Raw genomic sequence first — 26,423 nt, 5'->3', positions numbered from 1 at the left:
TTACCCAGGTGGAGGGCCTTTCTCGCTTTTGTATGACTCCGTCTGATTGGGCGAGCCTAGTGCGCGCCTATGTTTCTCCAGGAAAGTATCTGGATTGGAGAGCATTTATGTTAGAGGGGGCAGTAGAGCAGGCGGCCCAAAACCATGCGGCGGGACGCCCTGCCTGGGATAAGGACATGCTTTTGGGACAGGGCAGATTTGCCAATCAACAAACAGGGTACCCACCGGAAGTATATGAGCAAATCAACAACATCTGCATCCGAGCCTGGAAGTCCTTGCCTAACAGAGGGGAAGTATCTGGTAATTTAACTAAGATCATCCAAGGCCCTACAGAGCCTTTTTCTGACTTTGTGGCTCGGATGGTAGATGCAGCGGGGAAAATATTTGGGGACCCTGATAGAGCTATGCCTTTGATCAAACAACTTGTTTTTGAACAATGTACTAAGGAATGCAAAGCAGCTATAACCCCATATAAAAATAAAGGAATAGAGGCATGGATGAAAGTCTGTAGGGAAATAGGTGGGCCCCTTACTAATGCAGGGTTGGCTGCTGCCGTTCTCCAGCTAACCCGAAAGCCACCCCCTCATACAGGAAAGTGCTTTAGATGTGGCCAGGAGGGACATTTTAAGCGTGATTGTCCCCGAACATGTCAGTTACAAGACAAAAAAGGGTCATCCTCAATTGTTCGACAGCCGGGACTATGTCCTCGTTGCAAAAAGGGTAAACATTGGGCTAATGAATGCAGATCAGTCAAGGATATCCATGGACAGCTAATATCAGATAAACAGGTGCCAAAAAATGGCCAGAAGGGCCCTCGACCTCAGGGCCCGCAAATATATGGGGCAATGGAGAATGGGACCATGGAGAGCGAAACATGGCCATCTCTACGACATCCCAAAGACCGCGGAGAACCACTACAGGTGCCGCGGGACTGGACCTCTGTTCCGCCTCCAGACTCGTATTAACACCAAAAATGGGAGTCCAATTGGTGGAAACTGACTTTAAAGGACCTTTGCCACCTGGTACTGTAGGGTTGTTAGTGGGGCGTGCTTCTTCCGCTTTACAAGGCCTTTACATCTTCCCTGGAATTATTAATCTGGATACAATAGGAACAGTAAAGGTTATGGTAGAAGCTCCAAAAGGTATTGTGTCCATCTCCCCAGGAGACCGGATTGCTCAATTGTTAATTTTACCCAGTCTACATACCCGTTTTCCTGCTGGCTCCCATTTGAGATTAAACGATAAGATTGGAACTACGGGGGGAAATTGTGTATTTTTGTCCTTAGAAATGGATGACTGTCCCACATTAAAATTAACTATAGAAGGCAAATCAATTTTAGGATTACTGGATACTGGAGCAGATTGTAGCATAATAGCAATGAAGGACTGGTCAAAGGGGTGGCCGGTGCAACTCTCGAATCAATCGCTGAGGGGTTTAGGATATGCTCAAGCTCCACAAGTCAGCTGTAGACATCTATCATGGAAAGATTCTGAAGGACATTCTGGCATTTTTCAACCATATGTAATTGATCTTCCAATCTCCCTATGGGGACGTGATCTTATGAAGGATATGGGGTTTCAACTTAGTAATGAATACTCAGCAGTTGCCCAAAAGATAATGCAAGACATGGGATATAGACCAGGTCTTGGATTAGGTAAAAATTTACAGGGACGTAGACGTCCCATACAATCAATACCAAACCTTAACAGACATGGGTTGAGTTTTTCTTAGGGGCCGCTGAGGATCAGGTGCCCATTACCTGGAAATCAGGGGAGCCAGTATGGGTGCCTCAGTGGCCACTCTCCTCTGAGAAACTGACTGCAGCACATGTTTTAATTCAAGAACAGTTAAAGTTAGGACATATAAGGCCATCCACTTCTCCTTGGAATACACCCATATTTGTCATTAAAAAAAAGACTGGAAAATGGCGGTTGCTGCACGATCTACGGGCTATTAATGCTCAAATGCAACTCATGGGATCTATTCAGAGAGGGTTGCCTTTGCTTTCTACTATCCCTAAAAATTGGCCAGTGATATGTATAGATATTAAGGATTGTTTCTTTTCCATCCCATTGCATCCTCTAGATTCAGAACGTTTTGCTTTCACCTTGCCTTCGTGTAATCACGAGGAGCCTGATCAGAGGTTTGAGTGGGTGGTTCTGCCGCAGGGCATGGAAATAGTCCTACTATGTGTCAAATGTTTGTCGGTGCGACTATTGCTCCACTCAGACAAAAATATCCATCATTAAGGTGTGTACATTATATGGATGATATTTTGTTAGCAGCAAAGACCCAATGTATGTTGGAGGCTGCTTATACTGACTTAGTACATTTGCTACAGTTAAAATGCTTGCTTATTTCACCTGATAAGGTACAGATAGGGGACTCCATTAATTATCTTGGTGCTACTATCTCTTGTAAAGCTATCACACCCCAAAAGATAACTCTGAGGACTGATAAATTACAGACGCTAAATGATTTTCAAAAATTATTGGGTGATATAAATTGGATTAGAAGCTACCTACATATTCCCAATGTTGAATTAAAACCTTTGTATGAAATTCTTAAAGGCGATTCAGATCTTACTTCCCCTCGACATCTTACTGAGGAAGCCAGGTCAGTGTTGGTTAAAGTGGAAGAGGCTATACAACATGCTAGCCTTTGTAGGTTTCAAGAGGATAAACCTCTCCAACTATGTGTGCTCGCCACTGTGTGACAACCTACTGGAGTTTTATGGCAAGATGGTCCTTTACTGTGGATACATCCACGTATGTCCCCTGGAAAAACCCTTGAGTATTATCCTGATGCCGTTGCTTCCTTAGCTATGTTAGGGATACAACAAAGTGTACAATTTTTTGGTTTCTCTCCAACGTCTGTGATTGTTCCTTATACATGTCAACAAATTCTGGTCTTATGTGCTAACTTGGATAATTGGGCTATATTACGATGCTCTTTTCTAGGAGAGATAGATAATCACTATCCATCACATCCTCTTATTACATTTATTAAGGAACATCCTGTCATTTTCCCTAAAATCACTTCTTCCACACCTATTCCAGGAGCTGCAAATATCTTTACAGATGGATCTAAGACTGGTATTGGAGCTCATGTGATAAATGATCAACCTCCTATCCAACATCAGTTTGCTCCTGGTAATCCACAATGGGTGGAGCTTCAAATTGTCATAAAAGTTTTTGAACAATGTCCATTTCCTTTTAATTTGATCTCAGATTCTGTTTATGTAGTTCAAGCTTTAAAGGTGTTGGAAGCAGTGGGTCCCATACACACATCAGGAGTAATGTCTTCCCTTTTTCTCCATCTTCAAACATTGATTTGGAATCGTTCCGCCTGTTTTTACCCCTTGCATATTCGAGCCCACACAGGTTTACCGGGTGCTCTTTCTGCGGGCAATGCCCAGGCAGATCTTGCTACTCATCCTTCTTGGGTGTTCCCTATTTCCTCCTTAGATCAAGCTAGAGACTTTCATAGTAAGTTTCATATTAATGCACGAGCACTTCAGAAACGTTTTACCATCTCCCGTGCTGATGCTCGACAGATTGTGTTGGATTGTCCTAATTGTGTGATTTTACATCATCCTCCCTCTATAGGCATAAATCCTCGTGGTTTACGGCCTTTAACTATATGGCAAATTGATGTTACTCATGTTCCTGACTTTGGTAAACTTAAATATGTCCATGTATCTGTAGATACTTGTTCTGGCATTATCTATGCTTCCGCTTTGTCTGGGGAAAAAGCTGGAAATGTTACCACACACTGCTTGGAAGCTTGGGCAGCCTGGGGATTACCACAGTCCATTAAGACGGACAATGGTCCAGCATATACTGGGCGACAATTTTCTTCCTTTTGCAGCAAGATGGGTATCCAACTTGTCCATGGTTTACCTTACAATCCACAAGGCCAGGGCATTGTAGAGCGCGCTCATAAGACTCTAAAAGAGATGTTACTAAAACAAAAAGGGGGAATTGGCTTAGGCCACTCCCCGAAAGAGCGCCTCTCCCTGGCTCTATTTACTATCAATTTTTAAAATCTGGACATCCAAGGGCACTCTGCTGCAGATAGGCATTGTTCGCCCTCTGCCCCGAATTTTGGGTATGTTAAGTGGAAAGATGTCCTTTCCGGACAATGGTATGGGCCTGATCCCGTGCTGGCATGGGCACGAGGTTCTGTTTGTGTTTTCCCACAGGACCGAACGGAGCCAGTGTGGATCCCTGAACGGCTAACGAGAAAAGTCTCGAAGACAACTGACCAACAACGGGGGACCCTACGAGAGTCCAATGATGAGACCCTTCATTCTGCTGAGTATCCTGGCCCTATCACAGACGATGATGGTCCAGATGTTACCGATGCAGTGGTGGGCGGTAGCTCGGACATGGCCAATGCCGATGCCGGTCCATAAAAATTCTAGTGTCCTCCCCACTCTTTTTTCTACTTCATGTGAGATGTCTGCCCCTTGTGTCTCCCCTAGAGGAGACGGGGAACGGGTTTTCAACTTTTCTCGTGTTAATCTCACGGGAGTTTTCTGCTTCAGTTTCTTGAGAACCCGTTGTATTCGCTTACAGCGCAACAATTTGACCAATTGGGAGGACCCCTTACAGAACAGTAGGGTCTCACTGGGAATCTTGTATGCGGCGCTTAGCCAAGTGAGTGAGGGGAGACAGAGGGGCTCAGGAGAGACTACAAATTCGACCGAAATGAATATCACCACTTTGGCTATAACTTCCCAGGTGTCACTCCCGGTGGCTCTTTCTAACGTTAGTAATGCCACTTATTTTAAGGCCTCTCCTTATTGTACCCCGTACTATTCTTTCCCCCCGACATTCACGCCTTGTCAAGATCATTCTTGGGAGAAGCGCCAAGTTGCTGTGGGTTTCTCTCTTTCCCCTTCTCTTAAAAGGTATTTGTATAACTCTTCCAAGGCTAATTCCACTACAGGAACAGGCTGGTCTTGGTTTCAATGGTTGATTTCCAATGAAAAGGGGGCCACAGCCGATGTCTCTGCTCTGGCTCAATTGAGAGGAGTCCAGAGTTGGCTGTTTAATGTGTCTGGCTCTGTACAGGACACTGTTAATGGTAGGAGGCTTAAAAACATTTCATACAATTCTCAGGTGTCCAATGCTACACTGCCCTCTGCAGCAGTCTGTCTTCATTCTCCGTTTCTGTTCCTTTTGATCAATGATACCAATACTACAGGATCGGATATGATTGACTGTTCTAATTGTACATGTGTCTTGTCTGAGTGTTGGAATGGATCCTGGAGCACGGCAGTTGTTATGAAGGTCTCGACTTTCGTCCCGATTCCGGTTACTGCGGATCCGGACTCCTTCCCTATTATTGAGGTGCTCAGGAGCCGTAGGGATTTTGGAATCACGGCAGCTATTGTGACAGCGGTCGCAGTGTCTGCTGCTGCAGCGGTCACTGCTGGAGTGGCCATGGCTAGTCAAGTGCAGACTGCGGCCACAGTTAATCAGGTCATCCAACAAACTTCCAGCATTTTAGAGTCTCAAAGTAAAATCAATCAACATATTTTATCAGGAATTTTGGCTGTTAATCAAAGGGTGGATCTCCTCCAAGCTCAGATTGAGGAATTGTCAGACCTAGTACATTTGGGTTGTGTTGATCATAGTGCACATCTATGTATAACATCTCTCAGATTTAATGATTCCAGAAATACCTCTCAAATCATCGGACAGTACCTGGCCGGAAACTGGTCCATGGAAGCAGAGAAGTTGATCCAGACACAACTGACACAAATTGCCATGTTGAACAACACTCGTGTGGACCCTGTGACATTGGGCCAATTTACGAATTGGCTGTCTTCTGCCTTTTCTTTCTTTAAGGAATGGGTGGGAGTAGGCATTTTTGGAGCGATGTGTTGTTTTGGGGTTGTCCTTTGTCTGTGGCTTTTCTGTCGCCTAAGAGCTCACCATAGCCAAGAAAAGGCTATGATCGTCCAGGCTTTTGCAGCCCTAGAGAATGGTATCTCTCCACAAGTTTGGCTTGCGCAACTTAAGCAATGATTTCCTGGGTTTTGGCCATTGCACCCCAAGTCATCTTTGACATTGCACTGGGTTTGGCATGCCCTCCTCTTCCTGCCTTCCCAGTTTTGGAAGGCCCATGCACTCTGCAGGCCTTGTTGCCATTGCACACAGGTGGGCTTCCATGCTGGTGCTGCACTTTATGCTTTGGACCCTTCGTTTTCTCAGGGGCTGAGGGATGGTGTTGCCACTTCCAACCTCATAGTCACTGACCGGCTACTTGTAAAATCCCCTTTCTTTTTCACCGTCAGCACGATGCAGGATGCGAGGCAAGGCACTGCACTTGAGTGATCCGATCTCCGGACCTCAAGGGAAGCATGTCCTATTGCATATGGGTTTGGCGTCCACGCCCCAACCCACGAAAAAAGGCGTCGGCTGATATGGTGTCAGATCTAGGGAAGGCGCCTCCTTGGGACTGAGCCATACATTGCAGCCATGTTTGCACAGTGGGATAGGACCTCTACTTTCGCCTGCATTGTTTTTTAAGAGATAAGGGGGAACTGTGGTGAGCCATGTTTGTAGACCGTTGCCGCCATTAGAAGATGGCGCCGGTCTCCGTTGTAGATCTTGGTAAACAACTCCTTATTAGGAAAAGTTGGTGCGCTGTCCCTCAACACCCTATGAGAAAACCCCGCGTGGCAGCTTTGGATTGGACTTGAGTAAGCTTTATTAGGCTGTGTGGGGGTGCGTGCAGAGAGAGTGCGTGCTTGAGAGAAGACTAGAGTTAAGGCCTGAATAAACCGCTGAAAGAAGAATCCTGTGTCGTGTCTTCCTTGCTGGCGAGGGGGTCGTGACAATTATTGAGAATAGAGCCTGGGAAAACAGAGTAGCCCAGAGCCTATCCTAAGGAAATGTTAATGAAGCAGCTCCCCAGCAAACCTGAGGTGCTAATCAGAAGGGGCCCCAGGCCTTCCCAGCCCAGATTACTCCTCACCCAAGTGCCCCTCACCTTTTGGGCCTTCCCACCTACATTTCATCACTGCAAGATAACATAACAAAGGACAGGAATGCGGGAAAGCTGAAAGTAAACCTTAGCTGTAAAAAAGGAAAGACTTCCCCTTGCATGGATTCCACCTCTTGGGTCCCCTTCTTCCTCCAGGGAGAAGTCTTTTCTGCTGTCCTTAATAAAGCTTCTACTTTCCACTCTAAACTTGCTTTTCTGGTGTTATACTTCAGCATTGGGGAAGCAAGGACTTGTCACCGGTAAACAGTGGTAACAAAACTTCCACAAAATGTTGAACTTGACCCTCCACCATGAGGGCCAAAAAGCTCACTAACCACTAATCAGATGATGTAATTCTGATTCGGAAGCACTGCATATACTTCCAAAGTAAGAAATTATTTTAAGAAGACTGCTCTTGAAAACAAATTAACATGTGGAGCTGTGCAAGCAGGTTTACCTTCCATTGTGAATCATGACTATTCATTTAAATCAAATTGCTTTGTCTACAAAATGCACTTCAATGTGGCATTGAAGGTTTATTGTTGTTTTCCTCTGCACCCTCAGCAATTGAAGTTTGGAAGTCTGAGCCTCTGCAGATCAGCCTGAGTCCCACAGTGACACCGAACAAGTCCTCTAAATTGGGGCATTTTGTTTAAAATTAGTTTTTTTAAAAAATTAATTAATTTTTAAAATTTTGAGACAGGATCCGGTTGTTTTCCAGGCTGGTTGAATTTGCCATCCTACTGCCTCCGCCTCCAGAATAGCTGGGATTACGGACGTAGATCACTAAACCTAAGAAACTGAAGCACCCCCAAAATTTCAGGCTTTGAGCTATTTTTAGCAAATAATTACTACAAAGTTCCAAAAACCAATGAGCGTTCAAAGGCGACTGATTTTTAAATGTTTTTAAGTTGCGCTTTATAACATCTCAACGTGTTTGTTTTCGGGTTTCTTTGGTTTGACTTTTTTAAGGTGGTGCTGGGGATCAGACCCGGAACCCATGCCCCCGGCACCTCCTGCACCACGGAGCTTCCTCTCCAGCCAACACCTCAGCTTAGAGGGAAAACACTTCCGACGGCACGCCCAGCTTTAATGGCTCAACTCATCTTCCGAATCCGAATATAAGGAAACTGGGATGGACCACGACTTCTCAGCGCTTAAAATTCAGGGAAATTAAAAGGACCAGAGAACCCCTCCCACCCCGGGACGTTTGCAAACCTGGCCAGTGCGGCCACCGCCCCACCTGCCCCCCCACGGCCGCCCCTTCCGGTTCTGAACGCGAGGGCGCATAATCCCGCCCTCCCGGCATCCCCTGGGGCAGCCGCAGCAGGAGTGAGAAGAGACACGCCCCCCGGGGCGCGCGCGCCTACGCCAGCAGCTCCGCGGCCTGGTCGCGGACGCACGCGGTCCTCTGGGTCCGGGCCTCGCGCGGGGCGGGGCGTAGCAGAGCGGAGGCGGAGCGGCGGCGGAGCGGCGGCGGCTTGGCTGGCGGGCCCGGCCCGGGGGCGGCGGCTCCACATTTGCGCTGGCTCTGGCTCGGGCCGAGGCGCCATGGAAGCCGAGCCGGGGCCGGAGCGCGGCAGCCCCGGCCGGACACCAGAGGAAGGCGCGCGGGCCCTGGCCGAGTTCGCGGCGCTGCACGGCCCGGCGCTGCGCGCCTCGGGCGTCCCGGAGCGGTACTGGGGCCGCCTGCTGCACAAGCTGGAGCACGAGGTGCGGGCCGGGCGGGGTCCCAGGCCGGGGGAACCCGGCTGCAGACGGCCCCCGTGGGGCGGCCGGCCGCTCCGGAGCCCGCGGGGAAGCGCGCGGCTGCGGCCGGGCCGAGGGCGGTGGGGCCTGGGCGCGCGGCCGCGATTAGCCGCGGGGTGGAGGGCGGATGCGCTGGGTCGCGTTGAGCGACCTAGACTGTGTCCCTCGGCGATTCAGCAGCGGCTTGGAGTTTGGGGCTAGAGCTCCAGGGAGACATACGCCTGTGTACCCCGACCCTCCAGGCCCAGGCCGGCCAGGGTGGCGCCGGGAACTTAAGGTGGACTAGGGCGTGTGTCGTGTGCCCAGCCCTCGGCAGCCCTGTGAGGAGTGGGACCCGTCGCCCCTTATACAGATGAGAAAGCCGAGGATAGGAAGAGACCTGTCAGGCTCAAACCCAGAAGCTGCTCTCAGCCGTGAATTTGTGTAGCTTTAGCTGTTTGGTTCATAGAATTCCGTGGTGTTTCTTCATTTGGTTCAGGCACAGATCACCTTCATTTTGCAGAATAAGAGTTGAGACTGTGGAAGATGGAGAAAGAAGGTAAAGGAGAGATGAATTGTGTAGAGCTTTCTGGATTTTCTCCCTTTTGTGGAGTCCACTCCCGTGTGCCTGCCTCTCTAAGCCTTCAGAGTCTAAGTCTAAGACTTCAGAGGTCTCCTGCTCCTTCTGGCCCAGAGGCCAGATGGGGCCTTTTCCCCCTGGAGCCAGGCTCCGGCCGGGCTCAGCCTCTAGAACCTGGGCAGGCTAAGCGGTGCAGGTGACCCGGGCCAGGAACTAGGAGCCCCGGGAGCCTGACTGCTGAACAGACCTTGCCCTCTCTCAGCAGTTTTTGTCCCTGAGTATTCATTCCCCGAACACTTACGGGTGAGCTGCCCTTTGAATTTTGAATTTGCCCATTTCCTGAGCTAGATATGCAACAGAATCCTCTAAAATACTGGGCAGTGCCAGCAGGCCCCAGCTCCATGGCAGCCCAAAAACTCAAAGGGAAAGGGCAGCAGCTTAGGGCATTGCTGTGACGTTCGGTGGGTTGGGGGTGTTGGATGCGTCTTTAGCCTTTGATGTTTTCACCTCCGTGCGGGTTTCAGCCGTAGCCCCATCGTAAGTCGAGCATCTGTGCTTGGTGGCAGTGGCACTCCTCTCAGTGCATGTGCTCTGGAACAGGATTTCCTTCCCCCATCACCCTGGCCCTTAATTCTGCCACTGTTTTCTGAGGACTTCCCAGACCTGTGATGGGGATTGGGGCAGGGAGGACCCCAGTTTGTTAAGGTCCTGTTGTGTTGGATGAAAGGAGGATAATGTGGCAATGCCCTGGCCCCTGCCCAGCCCGCCTCAGGAGTGGTAGACCCTCACTCGGGCAGGTCCCTCACCACGGGAGCTCTAGCCTCATGTGGAAAGCAGGAGTAGTGGGAAAGGTGCACCTGGCTGACTGGGAACCTGGTGGGGGAGGGGAGGTGAGAGCTGAGGATTAAGCCACCAGTGTCCAGTATGTAGAAGATGGTCACCAGTGTCATGTCGTTTCTTCCCTGGCCACCCCATTGCTGTGCCCTACCCTGGGACAGCCAGTGTTTTTCCATTGACCTCCCAAGCTGTTACCAGCAGAGCTGAGTCACCAAGATGCCAGACACAAACCTGCAGCCATTGTCACAGAGTAAGACCAGGTCTGGGGTGGGAGGGAGCATGCCACCAAGACCAGTACCTGCTGCACACAAGGGCCTCATCCTGTGACCCTAGTGCAACTGCCGACTCCTGCTTGAGCTTTCCACTGGTGACCACTCCCCTTGCTGTCTCCCTGGGGGCCCCTCAATATCTGTCAAGTGCAGGCTGTGGTCACCTCATTCCATAGCAAGGGAGAAGCCAAGCCAGAATGGGGGTGGGCCCGCTGACCCCCAGAAGGCTGGCAACGGAAGGCTGAGGATTTGGGAGTACTTAGGCGAGCGAAGCCAGGCTCCAGCCCCTGCCTTCTTAGCAGAGAGCAAGGTAGTGGCCTTCCCAGGGCTGCGGCCAGCATTAAAGCAGGACTCAAACCTCTGCCCAGCTCTCTGGGAGCCTATTCCAGGTGATCTGTCTGCCGCACCCTGCTGGGCCCTTCCTTGCCCTTCCCCTGCCTGGAGTTCTTTCCCCCACCTCCCCAGAGCCAGGTCCTTTGGAGTCCACCTATGTATCTTCACCCAGAAACTTCCTCAGGCTCTGCCGCTGCCCACCTGGTACTTGGATGGCCTAGCCCTTCCTCAGCTCTCAGCACCATGCTCATCCTCTGTGACCATGGAGTGCCAGTCCCCACCAGCATCCCAGTGCCGCCTGTGCCTGAGTAGCTAGTGAGCTGCCCCTGAGAGGCTAGAGGTTTCAGGGAGGACTGGAATCAAGTCCCCTCTGGGTGTCGGAACTTAATGTGTGCTGTTAGATCTAATTCCCAAAGCGGTCCTGGAAGATGGGTGGTACCCCTTCACACAAGAGGAGACTGGGTCACAGAGCATGCTGAGACCAAGTGCTCACAAAACTGTCCTGTGGTCCAGGTTCTGTTCTAAGCCTGTTGGTGTGTGGGTCACCTAACCCTCCCAACACCCCCCTGAGGTGGTCCAGTTGTGTCTGTTGGACAGATGTGTAGGAAGTGGAAGAGCCGCCTGTGCCAGGCTGCAGAGTCTAAAGATACCGCCCCCACCCCCATCACTGGCTGGTGGCAGGAGCTAGGACCAGCCTGGCTCCAGGCACAGGAGAAGAGGCCCACTCTACCCTGAGGATGGCGCATACCCCTCTGTTTCCTGCCGGCCCTGGGCTATTGGCTGGTCTGGGCGAGTGACGGGGGGTCTCAGCTACTGTGGTGTGCAATTGCTTCTGGTGAGAGGAAGTGCTCCCCAGCTACCAGGACCCTGACCCCCATTCACCTCTAGTGTGACCAGAGCCACCTTCTGCCCTTAGGACCTTATTTTTCCTGGAAAGCAAGAGACCTAAACTAAAGAGCATTCCCCTGTGTACATAGTCCATTTCCAAGAGTGGTGTCCCATGGGGCCAGCACCTTGGATGATCTCAGCATAGATTATGCCCCTGTGAAGTTCTAGGAGGCCTAGTTTCCCCATCTGCCAGGTTTTTGTGGGTAGGTCGGGTAGTATATAGGTCCTACTCCTTAGAGGAGTCAGGTTCATCCTCAAGGCCTTGATGTGGCCCTCAGTGACCCTGTGGCAGCAGTCATGACTGTGGTGAGGGTCGGGGTAGGGTCTCCTGCCCCACACTTGCTGACCCATGCTCTGGCCCCAGGTCTTCGACGCCGGGGAGATGTTCGGGATAATGCAGGTGGAGGAGGTGGAAGAGGAGGAGGATCCAGCTGCCGGGGAGGCACGAAGGAAGCAGCCCAACCCCGGGAGTGAACTGTGCTACAAGGTCATCGTGACCAGTGAGAGCGGGCTTCGGGCCGCAGACCCCAACAGGTAGGATCCCAGGCCCTCCATCCAGGGCCCAGCCCACTCTTACAAAGCTACAAAGCTTGCACCAAATGTTGGCTGTTAGGGCAAAACTAAGTGCAGACACTCTGCTTCCTGTGTGCCAAGCAGCATCTTGGTCCCAGGACAAGCCAGTGCTGTGCATGCATGGCCAGTGCTGTTCCCACAGGGCTTCACAGTAGTGTCTGTTCCAACATGGTGAAGTCCCCTGAGTGCCTGCCTGTGATCTCACCATTGTCACAGTGGCCCCCTTGCAGGGTGTAAGACTTTGGTTTTGCTGAAGCTTTTGGGCATGGTTGCCCAGTTGGCTGAGGCTGGGTGCTGCAGGTGCCTGCCTGTTCCTAAGCATGGCTTCTCCTTGGACCCTTTCTTGGAAACAGGAACCTCTGAGACCCAGAGCAAGGCTGGTCCTGCCCACAGCTTCCTGTCTCCCAGGGACCACACTAGAGATATCTCCTGCCAAAGTCCTTGTTGGAATCTTAAACTTGTGCTGCCCCCTAAGGCTTACAGGGTCTGTCTCCTGGGGAGCTTTTTCCGCCTCTTCCACCTGCCCAGCACCCCCACCTATCATGCAGTTGGGCCCAGGCTCGCCTCCTCCCCCAGGGCAGTGCGGTGAGTCAAGCAGCCGCCTCAGCTTGGGGCACACTCAGCCCTCGTCACACACCCCACCTACAGCAGGCCTGGGAGGGGCTGGGGATCTGGCCTGGGTTTGGAGCCTTGGGTGTTAATTTCAGCTTCAGCTTTCCCCAGTTGCCCAGCCCCAACAAGCTCCTAGGCCCTCTCTTCCTCAGCACCCATTGGGTACAACATCTTGTCACGTTGCCCAGGGTCACCCCTGCATCCATCTTCAAGGGCCTAGCTCCGCCCTGAGTTCTGGAGTCTTCAAATCTCTGTCTCTGGATATGTAGCAAACCAAAAATCTAATATAAGCACAGCAAAATAAACTTTCCTGAACTTGCCCTGAACTTAAGGACCAGTGCGTTAGCTGACCCTTTCATTTTAAAGGGGTTGGATTCAGCCAGGAACAACCATGCCCATGAGCCACTTGAGTGCTTGGCCCCTCCTAAGCTAGTAGGGCCTCAAACCCGGGCAGCCCCATCCTGGGGGTGGCAAGAAGGCCTGGCCTCAGACCTGCAGGGGAGCACATGCCTGCCATGCTCTTGCAGGAGCTGTGTACTGTGTGCAGGGCTCAGCTCTCCCTCCAGAGGCCTGGTGTGCATGGGCACATTCTGTGGGGCAGCTCCTTTGCACTCCCACTTGGCCTCCTGGTGTGGGGACCTTTGTTTTAGATGACCGCCTGCCCCTGTAGGGAGCAAGGTGGGGAGCCCAGGCCTGTTCTGCACCCACTTAGTCCAGCCATGGACTCTTACATGAGTGACCACTGTTGCTTTTCACCAGCACTCAGCCAAGTCAAGAGTGCTGGCTATTTGGAACCTTTTTTTTTTTGCACCGAGGATTGAACCAAGGGGCACTTAACCACTGAGCCACATCCCCATCCCTTTGTAATATATTTAGACAGGATCTTGCTAAGTTGCTTAGGGCCTTAGAGATGGCTTTGAATTTGGGATCCTCCTGCCTCAGCCTCCCAAGCTGCTGGGATTACAGGCATGTGCCACCCCACTGGTTCCAGTTAGCACATTTAATTAACAGAATGATGGGTTTCATTGTGGCATGGTCATGTACTCAAGTAACACTCTAGTCATCCCTTTCTCTTCCCCATCCCTGCCCTCCTATCCCCTTCCTCTCCAGTAGCCTCCCTCATGCTGGATCTCCAGACCCGTGTGGTGCTGACATCCACCTGGTCATGGGAAATGGGGAACCCCAGTGACCTGCATTAGAGCTCAGAGGAGGTGGCTAGCTGGAAGCCGTATACTGGGTGACAGAGCTGGGGTCTTGGCCAAAACCCATCCAAAACCATCCATAACCATGGTGGTGGGTTAACTGGGTCTCAGAAGGATGGGTACAGGACCTAGCCTTGGGTGTCTTCTCCCTTCTGGTCCTCCTCTTTCCCCCTTTCCCTTTTGCCATGCCTGCTCGGCAACTCACATGTGTCTACAGCATCTTCCTCATCGACCACGCCTGGACGTGTCGCGTGGAGCATGCCCGCCAGCAGCTACAGCAGGTGCCAGGGCTGCTGCACCGCATGGCCTCCTTGATGGGCATCGAGTTTCATGGTGAGCTGCCCAGCCTGGAGGCTGTGGCTCTGGTGCTAGAAGATATGTGGAAGTTCAACCAGACCTACCAGGTGGCCCATGGGGTAAGCCAGCCACTGGGTCCCAGGGAAAGGGAGCACAGGCGGGGCCTTTGGGCCGTCAGGGCTGGTGGGAGCCCCCACAGTGAACAGGGGTCGGAGGTGGAGGCAGAGGGCCGCACCTGGCAGGGCTGGGTGGGCAGCCCAGGTGTGGAGGAGCTGGGCCTGCCCTGCCAGCAGGCCCAGGGCAGCGGCTTGCACCTCTGGCCCAGGGTCTGCCTCTCTGTGGGCTCAGTCCCGGGCCACCTCCTTTGGAAGGGGCATTTTTTCATGTGGTCTCATCAGGAGAGGCTGGGCCCCAGGTGCTTGCCCAGGCTTGGAGCTCACAGGACCCAGCTCTCAGACCCCTGAACCTGAGCCCAGACAACTGAGCTGCCTCTGCCCTGTTCCCTTCTGTCCTCTGGTTCTGCACCAGCCTTAGGAGGGGAATCCAGGCCCTTTGGCCTGACCGGGGCCTTCACTACCACCTATGGCCTCTCCAGGCCCCAGCCCCTCGCCACTCTTAGTTCAGGAAGTCATGCTTGCTCCTCCTCGGCGCCGCTGCCTCCAGAGAGCCTTCCCTGAACTCAGACTCCCTTCCCCACCACACGGAAAGTCCAGACTGTCCGCATGCGGATGAGCCAAGTGCCTTTTTACCACACAGGTTGTCACGCTGTGTTACATGGGCTCTGTCCTGGTCCACAAGGGCAGGGCCCCTGTCCAGGAGGGACTGAACTGTCCCTCCAGACTCAGGAGAGCTGGGCATAGGAGAAAAGTGACAGCTGCAATCACTCCATGCTTCTGTGGGCCGTGGTGGGCAGCCCGGTGGAGGGCACAGGGCAGAAGGAGCAGGCGGTGGACATGTGGGTGAGGGCTGCCCTGCGCCCTGCCCACAGACAGCTGAGGAGAAGGTGCCGGTGTGGTACGTCATGGACGAGTTTGGCTCGCGGATCCAGCACGCAGACGTGCCCAGCTTCGCCACGGCACCCTTCTTCTACATGCCCCAGCAAGTGGCCTACACGCTGCTGTGGCCGCTGAGGGACTTGGACACAGGCGGTAAGTCAGAGCCTCCCCACCCTGTAGGACGGGCCTCGGCCAGCTCCTTGACGCCCCCACTGATGGGCACGCGTGTCTTGGCGCAGAGGAGGTGACCCGGGACTTTGCCTACGGAGAGGCAGACCCTCTGATCCGGAAATGCATGCTGCTGCCCTGGGCCCCCACCGACATGTCGGACCTCAGCTCCTCCACGCCCGAGCCGCCCGCCGAGTACTACCAGGTGTGGCCCTGCCTCCACCTCCAACCCAGGCCTGTTGGTCTGGTGGCTGCTGGAACGTTCTCCATCCGTCACCACGTTACTGAACACTGCTGGGTGCCAGGCGCCGAGCTGGTTACTGGGAGCGGGAAGGTGTTTGGGGCCATCTGAGGCAGGTCTTGCTGGAGCACGAGCAGCCTGCAACCACATGTTAAACACTAGGTGGTAGGAGCTGCTCCTCGCAGGACGCCAGCAGATGCTGCTTGTTACCAAGGAGGCGCGGGCCTGCTCTGTCCCATGTCTCATCTGGAGAGATTTCCCTCCTGGGCAAAAGGACACTGGGCTTCCCTGGCTGTCCTCAGGTGACTGGTTCTGGGACCCTCATGGATTCCAGAATTTCCAGGTGCTGCAGTCCCTATGTCAGGTGGTGTGGTGTTCCCGTAGAACCTACACTTGTCACCTAAGACCGGAAGTGTTGTGTGAACCCTTGTTCATGTTGTTAGGGACAAGGGAGAGTCCACATATTCAGGACAGATAGAAATTTTTGACTGACCATCTGTTGGTTGAATGTGAGGAAGCAGACCCAGGGATAGGAAGGGCCGACCCCATTCAACACGACACAGCCCCTCTCCCGCACACGGCAGGCCCTTGTCACTGAAATCAAAGTGATGCTCTGACTGGGCAGCTCCCCGTCAGGCCCCACCAGGATGTCGCTGGCCCACTCGAGCATCGGGCTGGTGGCAGGAGCTCATGCAGGGCCTGATACCAGGGGCTGTGGGTTAGGGACTGAGGGTCAGTGAGGCCCGGGGAGGCGGGTCCTATAAGAACACAGCTTCTGCCAGAGCCTCCCTCTGCCTGTGGCCTGCCACTGTGTCCCGTCAACTGGATCCAGCACACATGGGAGCTTGAACCTAGCACCACAGAAGCTCATTCTCCTGTGTTCCTTACAACCTTACAGTCCTGTTACATCTTCATTTTATTGAGGATGGGGAAGTTGGGGCACAGAGAAGTTAATTAACTTACCAGAGGTCACATAGCTAGTGCAGAGCCTGAATCTGAAACCAAGGGCACACGTTAGCCCACAGGCAGAGGCCACAGACCTTGCCTCACTGTGTTGGAAGCTGCTGAGCCACACAGACTATGGTGCTTGGTATCTGGAAGGCTGCGGATGGGACTGAACAGGGCAGCTGGTGTTGGAGTGGTCGCTGCTATTGGCAGGGGTGGGCCTGGGCCTGAGCCTAGCAACACCTCCGTGGACATCAGTGGTGACCAAATGGCCCCTGCCAAGGGACTGCCCTTGTCTGTCCAGAGGCATGTCCATGCCCACGGTGTGCTCAGTGAGCTCGGGCCTGTGAAGCAGGGGTGCAGGGGACGAGGTGTGAGTCTGCCTTGGGGACAGTTGCGTCCTGGTCTTGGCTGTTAGTGGAAGGCAGATCTTTGCCTAGGGGCTCTGTGCTGACAGGAGCCAGGGCAGCCCCGCATCTGAGACATCCGTGCTTTCCTGCTGGACTCGGCAAGGTCGGGCCTGCGCCCAGGTTCACTCTGGGTGCTGACTGAGCGGCCCAGACCCTAGCAGCTCACAGCAGCAAACCTGTCACCTCACACAGTTCCCTTGGGCAGGAGTGGCTCAGTGCTGCTTTCCGGCCCGGGCCTCGGCATATGGGCCTCGGTGGGCTGCTGAAGCCTTGCCCCACACGGAGACCGACTTCCTTGGAGCTAGTGGCTGAGAGAAAGTGAGGCGGAGCCACAGGGCCTGTGGTCTGGCCGGAGCAGCACACTGTAGCTGCTGCCTTCCCTTCATTAGCAGTGACTCCCCGGGTCCAGCCCACTGAGCTAATGGACCAAGAGCTGCCTTGTAAAGGGAGTGTCGGCCCCAAGTCCTCCACTCCTTTCCTAAGGCCCAGGTCTGGCTGTGACCCCCTGCCCCGCCTCCCCCCCTAGTTTTGTGGGCAGGCTGTAAACCATTGCAGCATATGCTTGGAGCAGCCCTGCCCGCTGGAGCCCCCCAGCCCCTCCTAGGACAGGCCTGCCACCCGCTTACTCCCTGTGATCTGGAGATGATCCTGAGGAAGTTGGAAAATGTTTGCCTTGTTCTTTTGACACCAAAGAAGAACTGCTGGGTACCGAGGGGCCATGAGTTCCAGAATCCCAGATGGGGGTGGCCAGGGGCAGCGAGTGCCCAGCTCTGCAGGGCCCCACCTCAGGGCCGGGCTGGGAGGCACCTTCTCCTGCTCCCTTCACTAAGGTCTGTTTCTGCCTTTGGTGTGTTTCCTTCTAGGCCATTCTGGAGGAGAACAAGGAGAAACTGCCACTTGCCATCAGCCCTGCAGCCCATCCCCATGACCACGTCTTCAAGTAGGTGCCCCTTCTCTACCCTGGGGCTCCTGAGTTGCCAGCTCCACACTCCAGGCCCAGGCCCAAGCCCCAGAGCACTGCCAGGCTCATGAGCCCTGAGTCCTGGCAGCTTGCTGTCTGCGCAGAGATCATAGAGGAGATGCAGCAGAGCAGGGAAGGCCCTGGACTCTCCCTTGGGATTCAGGATGGAAGGAGGCGTAAAAACCCTGGTGGGGTGAGGACACTCCAGGCTGAAGCTGGGGCCACCACCAGTCCCGGCTCAGCCATGCAGGGGCACCCCCAGGTATCTGTGTGCATTTGATCTTAGACCTGAACAAAGGCTGGCCACTCCCCAGAATGGGTGCCTGTGCTGACTGAGTGTGCTGGGTGCTGGAAGAGCCACCTGGGCTGCCAGGAGAGGCCCTTCCCGGGGCCTGCAGGTGTAGACTAGTGGATCATAACAACTAAGCGGGCAAGTCCAGGCTGGGCCCTGCAGATAGGTAGCCCTTCCGCTTTCTCAGTCTTGGATGGCTGAGCACGCTTGTCCTTCCAGGAAGGTGGGAACTGTCACTCCGGCTTACAGGTTAGAAGCAGAAGTACAGGCACCGTGCCCACCTGGTGCTGAGCAAGGCCTGGGCAGGTCCACCTCAGTCAGGACGGATGGGTCTCTGCCTTCATGCAAGCCCTTCCTGGAAACCCCCAGACACCTCCCTGGGCTGCCTAACCTGGTCCAGCCAGAAATGGACAGCACCTGCACTCTGCCCCCACAGAGCCTCCACCCCTTTCCTGAGGACAGAGGCTGCGCTGGCCTTTCCTGAGGCCCCAGTCTGGCTATGACCCCTGCCCCTCCCCTCCTTGGGGCAGAAGCACATGGAGGCCCCACTTGTGGTCCTCCTGCTCACAGTCACTTCCACCATGTGCCCTGCCTCAGAGTGCTGCCCGCCTGGCTCCCCTGCCCTGTGCCCCTCCCACCTTCACATTCAGCTCCACCCCTTCAATGAGCAGGGTCCACCCCTCCCCCAGCAGGGGCTCCAGGACTCTTGTCTTGACCCCACACTGGCCTGCTTGGCCCTCAGCTTCAGAGGAGCGTTCTGGGGATATCAGCCCCTCTCGGCAGGCTCTTAGCACGTCCAGGGGAAATTGGCCCGCTCCATCCTCCTTTTCCACATGGGGGAGGCCCAGCCTTCACTCAGAAGGACTATTTCATTCTGAAGACAAACAGGAGGCAGGCCATGTGCCATCCTGCAGTGGGACATAAGAGCACGGGCTGTCCCTGTCCTTCAGCAGATAGTAGAGGGAGCAGGTCTAGACCGCCCTGCCTTCCCCTCCCCAGGGTCCACACGGACGTGCAGCAGGTGCTCAGCCACCTCACCCACCCACGCTTCACCTTCACCCCGAGCGAGGCAGACGCCGACATCCTCTACCACTTCTCCCACTTCAAGGACTACAGGTGGGGTGCCCCCGGCCTCAGCAGGCTCCCGCTCCCCTCCCTCACCCACCCAAGCCCTCCTTCGCCCTGAGCCCACCCGTTCCTGCTGCCACCTGCAGGAGCCTCAGCCAGGAGCGGCCGCAGGTGCTGCTGAACCAGTTCCCCTGCGAGAACCTGCTGACCGTGAAGGACTGCCTGGCTTCCATCGCACGCCGGGCAGGGGGCCCCGAGGGCCCCCCCTGGTTGCCCCGGACCTTCAACCTGCGCACGGAGCTGCCCCAGTTTGTCAGCTACTTCCAGCAGCGGGAGAGGCGGTAAGCCCCCAGATACGGCGCCTGGAAACAGGCCCCTGTGGCATCCCATCCACAGCTGGTGCCGGCAGCTCGTTAGCTGAACACCACCGTGTGCTGGTGTGTGCTGACCACAAGCACCCTCACCTCTCTAAGGCCTCTGCACCCAACCTCTGAAAGCCCCCTACTCCTGGGCCCGCCTCCAGTGCCACCTCTGTGACATTCCTAGGGCCCCTTAGGAGATGTTGGCCTCCCCCTCAGTGGCCAGGGTCCTGGGGTGCTTGGCTGGGAGGGCAGGCCTCAGGGTGTAGCCTGGCCGTGCCCTCCTTGCAGGGGAGAGGACAACCACTGGATCTGCAAGCCCTGGAACCTGGCCCGCAGCCTGGACACCCATGTCACCAGGAGCCTCCCCAGCATCATCCGGCACCGGGAAAGCACTCCCAAGGTGGGCAGCCTGGCGGAGCTTGAGGGCTGGGACCCCTGCAGCTAGGTCCAGGTGTCGGCAGTGACTGGGGTCGCCGGGCACACAGGGATTGGAACTGGGGCAGGGCCCTCTTGGAAGCCCTGTCCTTCCTTCCACAGCCACTGCCAGTGCCAGTAGGGGAGGGCCAGTGTGGCACTCCAGGTGGGAGCAGCGGAGACCCTCAGAACTGTCCAGTGTAGCCAGCCACAGCCAGGCGCAGTGGTGCACTGTAATCCCAGCAGCTCAGGAGGCTGAGGCAGGAGGAGCGCGAGTTCAGAGAACTTGCTGCGCCACGTAGTGTAACAGCCCAGCAGGAGCAGTGGCCAGGCATGGAGCCCCTGGGCCTGTGGTGGCCTCCAGGGGCAGCACAGGGGGTCACAGGACTGGAGACTCATCCAGGCTGTGGCTGCCATGGTGGGTCATGCATGTGGACAGGGCTGGAAGGCCCACAGTGGCAGCTTGGGACAGTGGGACAGAATGGTAGAGTCTGGGGGAGGATCTGTGTTGTTTCAAACGCTGAAACGGAGAGTTTTTTTCCTTCAACTAAAGTCGAGATGAACATGGAGACACTAGCTGCTGGCTAGAGCAGGGTTTGCAAGGCAGATGTGGGGTAAAGTGCCACTATGACTGGCCCTGGGTGCCAGGTGCAGGGGCCCTCGGTGGGCAGATGGAGGAGCTGGCCCACAGGTGCAGGAGCTCAGGGTACTGCGTCCCACGCAAGGGAGGTAAGAGTGGTCAACGAGCCGGCATCTGTGTCCTCCAGGTGGTATCCAAGTACATCGAAAGCCCCGTCCTGTTCCTTAGAGAAGACGTGGGCAGCGTCAAGTTCGATGTCCGCTATGTGGTGCTACTGCGCTCTGTGAAGCCGCTGCAGCTGTTCGCCTATGACGTGTTCTGGCTACGCTTCTCCAATCGGTAATGGGCTGGCTGGTGAGGGCCAGTGGGGTCTGGGCCCGGGACCTTCCTTTATGGTGGGTCACAAAGCCTGTGCTGGGACTTCCCACACCCACCCAGCCAGCAGCCCCTGTGTATCGGGTAGTGATGACGCGCCTTGGTCGTCCTGAGTGACCATGCCTTGGCTGTGACCTGTGACAGGTGACAGCGGGAGAGCCAGGGTGCGTCACAGGGAATCTTCACATCATGCTGCCCACCAGCCCCCACCCACTGGTGAGACAGGTGCAGAACTGGGGGCCACTGGGGAGCCGCTGCACACTGGGAGCCCACAAGCCGGCCTGTCTGCTTGTCCCCCAGGCCCTTCTCACTTGACGACCTTGACGACTATGAGAAACACTTCACCGTCATGAACTACGACCCAGACGTGGTGCTGAAGCAGGTGGGGCAGCCACGAGGCACCTGCAGGGTTCCTGTGTCCCCTCGGGGTGTCCTGTTCTCCCTGCCACCTGAAGTGCGCTGTGCCTGAGGGTGTGGGGGCAGGTGGGCGGCCTGTCCCAAGGCTGGTCACAGCAGAGTGGGGCTCAGCAGGTTCCCCCCAGGAAGCTGCCTCGCCTGGGAAGACACAGCTGTCCCTTCAGCACTCTGAGCACAGGAATGGAGGGGGCCACGGAGGTGCCTGTTGCCTGGCCCCACAGGAGACAGGGCAGCCCCCGCCCCGTGCCCACCTGGCTCTGCCCCTGCCAGCCTGTGGCCCTTCCTGGAGCCACATCTCCCATCTTCCCTGTGCGTCTGTCCCTCCTGGCACACGGTACATGGCAGTGGGGCTGGGGGTACTGGCAGGAGGCCTCAGGCGGTGCACCTGAGCCAGGCAGGCACAGCCTGGGCAGAGCTCGGGTCCTCGGAGGAGGAAAGGAGGACCAGGCCACGGCATTCACTGCCCCAAAGCTCTCTGCCCTGCCGGCTGGTTGGCAAGGGTTGAAGACAAGCCGTTAGGCGCCCCCAGCTACCTGCCTGCTCCCTCTCCTGAGGCATGACCACCATCCAGGCACCTGGACTCCTCAGCATGTGCTCGAGCACGCCCCCCCCGAATCTCTGCCACCAAGCGCCATGCTCCTGGATGGGCTTCACTAAGTGCAACCCCAGGGCGCCCTGTGGCTTCCTAATTCCCACAGTTACTCACCTGAGCCAAGTGGGGCATTCTTGGAGGCATCCTGCTGACCCTACCTGAGAGGGACCTGCAGAACGGGAGCTGCTGGGTAGCAGTGCTGGGCTCATGCACACCCGGCCAGGGCCATGTGGTCCTGCTGCTGCTTGTCCCTCTTTCGTCCTTGGTCACGTTGAAGGCCAGCACCCAGAACAGCCATGAGGGCCCCAGAACGTGGTTGGTGCCGAGTCCCTTCTCTGCACTGTGAGGGGGTCATCTCCAGAAGCCCTGTGCACGAGAACTCGCGTCCTGTCCACGTGCTGGGCTTCCTTGGGGCTCGCCCTGTCTTGCCCTTCTCAGCTTATTCAGGCCCTTCTTGGGGTGGAGTCTTGGTCTGGTGGAGATCTCGCTGGTTTTCAGCAGTGCAGGGCCACAGGTAGGGCCCTGAAGACTGGGTCCAGGCTCTGTTTCAGGTGCGCTGTCCTGGTCTGGGTGCTGGGCTGCCCTGACCCTGCTGTCTGACTCAGCCTCCCGACAGCCTTGAAATCAGCTTGCTGTGTAGGTGTGCTCCCCGTCACAGGAGGAGACAGGCTTGGAGGTTGACGTGCTTTGCCAGAGTCTCACAGAAGCCAGAGTTTAAACCCAGTCTCTTTTCCCCTTTGTAACCTGGGGGGCTTGGGCCACATGCTGTCCTATTGCCCCAGCAAAGCAAGAGTGACCGCCTGGCCCTGTGTATTGCAGGTACACTACGATGAATTCATCCCTGAGTTTGAGAAGCAATACCCAGAGTTCCCCTGGAGTGGTGTCCAGGTGAGTCCCAAGCTCCATTGGGGGCGGGGCCAGGCTGCACACCTGCAGGAACCACCCCTCACACTCTGGGACTGGGTGGCTCTGAGCACGTGGGTCAGCCAGAGGGCAGCAGGCTCCATCTGCTAGAGTGACCTGAGTCCCCTGGAGGCAGGCTGGGCCTGTGAGTCCCTGGTTGAGCCACGGGGGTGCTAGGGCAGGAGATGGAGCAGGTTTGCTGAAAGTGGACCTGGGGGCTGAGGTGTAGCTCTGGGGTAGGACATTTGCCTGGAAATTGCAAGTTCCTGGGTTTGATCCCCAACACCAGAAATAAAGTAGACTCCCAGAGAAGGGAAAATGTTAGGTAGAGGTGACATGGATAGGTCTAGAGACAAAGGGTGTAGGGGGTGTTGACTTGGGCCATTTAGGGCTAGGGTTCAGGCAGGGACAATGAATTGAGGCAGCTCTGGGAGGCCAGTCCCGGCATTAGGACCAACAGGCCCCTTGACTCACCCTCCCCATCCCTAGGCTGAGATCTTCCGGGCCATCATGGAGCTGTTCCAGGTGGCATGTGCCAAGCTACCACCCCAGGGCCTCTGCGACTACCCCGCATCCCGGGCCGTGTACGCCATTGACCTCATGCTGAAGTGGGACAGCCGCCCTGATGGTGAGGAACCACCCAGGCGCCCTGAGCTGGAATGAGCCAGGAGTCTAGACTGAGCGGCCTGGCCCTCTGGAGGGGGGACACCTGCCATGCAGAGGGCAGAGGGAGCCCCTGTCTCCCTGGCCCCAGCCAGGCCCTCCTGGTGACAGCCCACCCTGCCAGCACTGCTTCCTCTTCCCCTCTGGGCTGAACTCCGCGTCTGCCCTTGCTGTGATGCACTCTCATCCCCAGGGCTACAGTCTGCCCCTGCCTGGCCATGGGAGCAGGTGGCAGTCCAGGCCAGCCTGCAGAACCAGGAGACTTATTTCCAGGTCCCCATCCCTTGGTCCCCTGCAACCTTTTCACCTGCTTCCCTCATCCCCAGGAAAGCGGGTGATGCAGCCCCAGATCCTGGAGGTGAACTTCAACCCAGACTGTGAGCGAGCCTGCAGGTACCACCCCAGCTTCTTCAACGATGTCTTCAGCACCCTGTTTCTGGACCAGCCCAGCGATTGCCATGTCACCCGCCTCGTCTAGGGCCTCCCACCTGTTCTTGCTGGCCAGGTTGGGGCCTCAGCCCAAATCCTCTGCCTTCCCGGCCCTGTCCCTGTATCACCCACTGGGATTGAGGGTCCTCCTCTCTGCTATGGGTCAGTGAGGACACCACTGGGGCCAAGTGGTACCCCAGCCCCCTCTACACCCCTCACCACTGACTACGTGAGTGAGTCCCCAACTTTATCAAGGGCTTTGTTCCTGGCACCGGGAGAGTGTGGATCCTGGGCTGCTGTTTCCAGAGGTTAGGGGACAAGGGTTCCTTAGAAATGGGGCTCTGAGGGAAATGTTTGGGAACTCTGCATAGAATGAGGCCTCGTTGGGTCTCTTTCCACAGTGTGCCCTCTTGCCTCATGGCTCCCCCAAGCGGGGTGACAGATGCCCCAGAAAGCCTGGGAAACCCTGGCCACCAGCCACACTCCAGCCCCCACCAGCAGACCTCTGCCCACGGCCACGCAGGAGGGCCGGCTTCTCCCTTCTCATGTTTGAGAGTGGCCTGTCCTCTGGAAAGTTGGCCTACTCGAGTTCCCACCAGGGCCCACCTGCTCACCAGGCACCTCGCCACCCCCTGAGATGGGCTGAGGTGCTCTGGAGAGGGTCTCAAGGACGAGTGTGGGTGGCAGGGCACCAGGCAGGAGTGGCTGAGAAATGGCCGTGGCTAGCAAGATGATTCCAAGGAGGACCTCACTTCAAGACAGGTGCTGTTGTCACTAAGGTCCAGAGTCAAAGTGTGGGCATTTTGTTTTTTAACTTATGGGAAGAAAATGTAAAATTTTAGTTCTTTCCTAATTTTTTTCTGGAATTTGTGGTCACGTGCCAGCGTTCCTTTGTTTCATGGTCTTGGAGTGTTGTTCTGTGGTCCTGAGATGGAACCCAGGGCTTCTCACTTGCTAGACAAGTGCTGTACCACTGAGCTCATCCCCAGCCCTTTTTCATTTGGGGACAGGATCTCACTAAGTTGCTCAGGCTGGCCTTGAACTTGTGATTCTCCTGCCTCAGCCACTCAGTAGCTGGATCACAGGTGTGTGCCCAGCAGCTGCCAATGGTTCCAGTGTAGCTGCAGTGCAGTGGGCAAGTCTGTGTCCAGGTAGGCAAGAGCTGCTTCCAGAACTTTCCAGCACACAGGAGGACAGGACAGGGATGTGGTGTCTGTTTCATTTTTGAAGCTAAAAGCAATTCTTTTCATAACAAAACTGGGTGTGATTCTGCCCACCATCTGTCTCCAGGCACATGGACCACCACTCCCCTCACCCTTTAGCTGGACATGGCCCTCCCTCCGCCCAGCAGGGCCATGGCTGTGGAGGGCAGGGTTGATGCCGCCTCTAGTTTCCTCACCTGGAGGGTGGGCTGCTAGCCTCCCAGCTCTCACCCTGCTTAATTTGTACTGCAATAAAGTATGGCTTCTTCTTTGATGGCTGCTCCTTTCTCTGGGGTCCTGGAAGCACAGGCCTAGGCTGGTGTGGCAGCTGTGTCCCCTAGAGTCAAGACTGTAACAGGGTGTGGGTGAAGCTAAGACTGCGTCCAGACCGCCGGGTCCTAACAGGTGGCACTCATGCTGGCTCCGGGTTCACCTAAAACCTGTGGCACAGTGGGCAGGGGTGGTCACCGAAATCAGGTCCATGTGTCCCCTGAGAAATAGTGACCAAGCACGCTTTTCTGTTTCTAGATGTCTATGCAAACAACCCCCAAGCAAGGCCACCAGCAGGGACTCCATGTCCCAGCTGAGGCACTGACATGGAGATGATGCTGGTCCCACGGAATGCTTTCTCCTGGTGCTCAATGGCACCCTAGTCACCCTTTTTTAGGAATTCGTTGAGGGCCAGAATATGTCGGTGCTGAGCACGTGGAGTTGCTGGAGAGGCCTGGTAGTGGTGGCCTGTACCGCAGACCTTCGGGGCGGTACTGAGGAAGTCCCAGAGGTCCCTCTGCATGCTGTTGGTGGAGTCGGCATGGTGGCGCTCTGGCTGTGTGGGATGCCCACCTGTGGCAACTCTCCCAACAAGGGTGCCGCCCACAGTAGTACAGCAGAGGCCTGTCACCCTAGTCCGGAGTACCTGTCCACAAGTGTCTGATGGACTGGGGTCATCAATCACTGGGGCCTCCATGTGGACAGCAGCTGGCCAGGCCCTCTGGCTGTGCAAAGGCCTGGTGTGATGCCCTGCTAGCAAGGCTCTGCCCCTTCTGAGCCTGGGCTGAAGAGCCTTTGGGCTCCTGCAGGGCACCAG

The 26,423-nt window shown here is 55.5% G+C and overlaps 1 protein-coding gene across 1 annotated transcript; it reads left to right on the top strand.

The window, feature by feature from the left end:
- Positions 1 to 8,490: 8,490 nt before the first annotated feature.
- Ttll12 (tubulin tyrosine ligase like 12) lies at positions 8,491 to 25,610 on the top strand. The gene is made up of 14 exons (XM_046429193.2): positions 8,491 to 8,713; positions 12,000 to 12,169; positions 14,240 to 14,438; positions 15,308 to 15,467; positions 15,554 to 15,687; positions 17,942 to 18,018; positions 19,331 to 19,447; positions 19,546 to 19,740; positions 20,050 to 20,161; positions 20,943 to 21,094; positions 21,431 to 21,512; positions 22,959 to 23,027; positions 23,532 to 23,670; positions 24,032 to 25,610. The coding sequence occupies exons 1-14, from the start codon at positions 8,552 to 8,554 to the stop codon at positions 24,181 to 24,183; spliced, it is 1,920 nt and encodes a 639-aa protein (XP_046285149.1). The 5' UTR covers positions 8,491 to 8,551; the 3' UTR covers positions 24,184 to 25,610.
- Positions 25,611 to 26,423: the final 813 nt, after the last annotated feature.

This window comes from Marmota monax, unplaced genomic scaffold (genome assembly GCF_021218885.2).
Source record: "Marmota monax isolate L192 unplaced genomic scaffold, Marmota_monax_Labrador192_F-V1.1 WCK01_AAM20220418_F8-fsc00051, whole genome shotgun sequence".
NCBI lineage: Eukaryota > Metazoa > Chordata > Mammalia > Rodentia > Sciuridae > Marmota > Marmota monax.
This window is presented reverse-complemented; position numbering and strand designations above follow the sequence as displayed.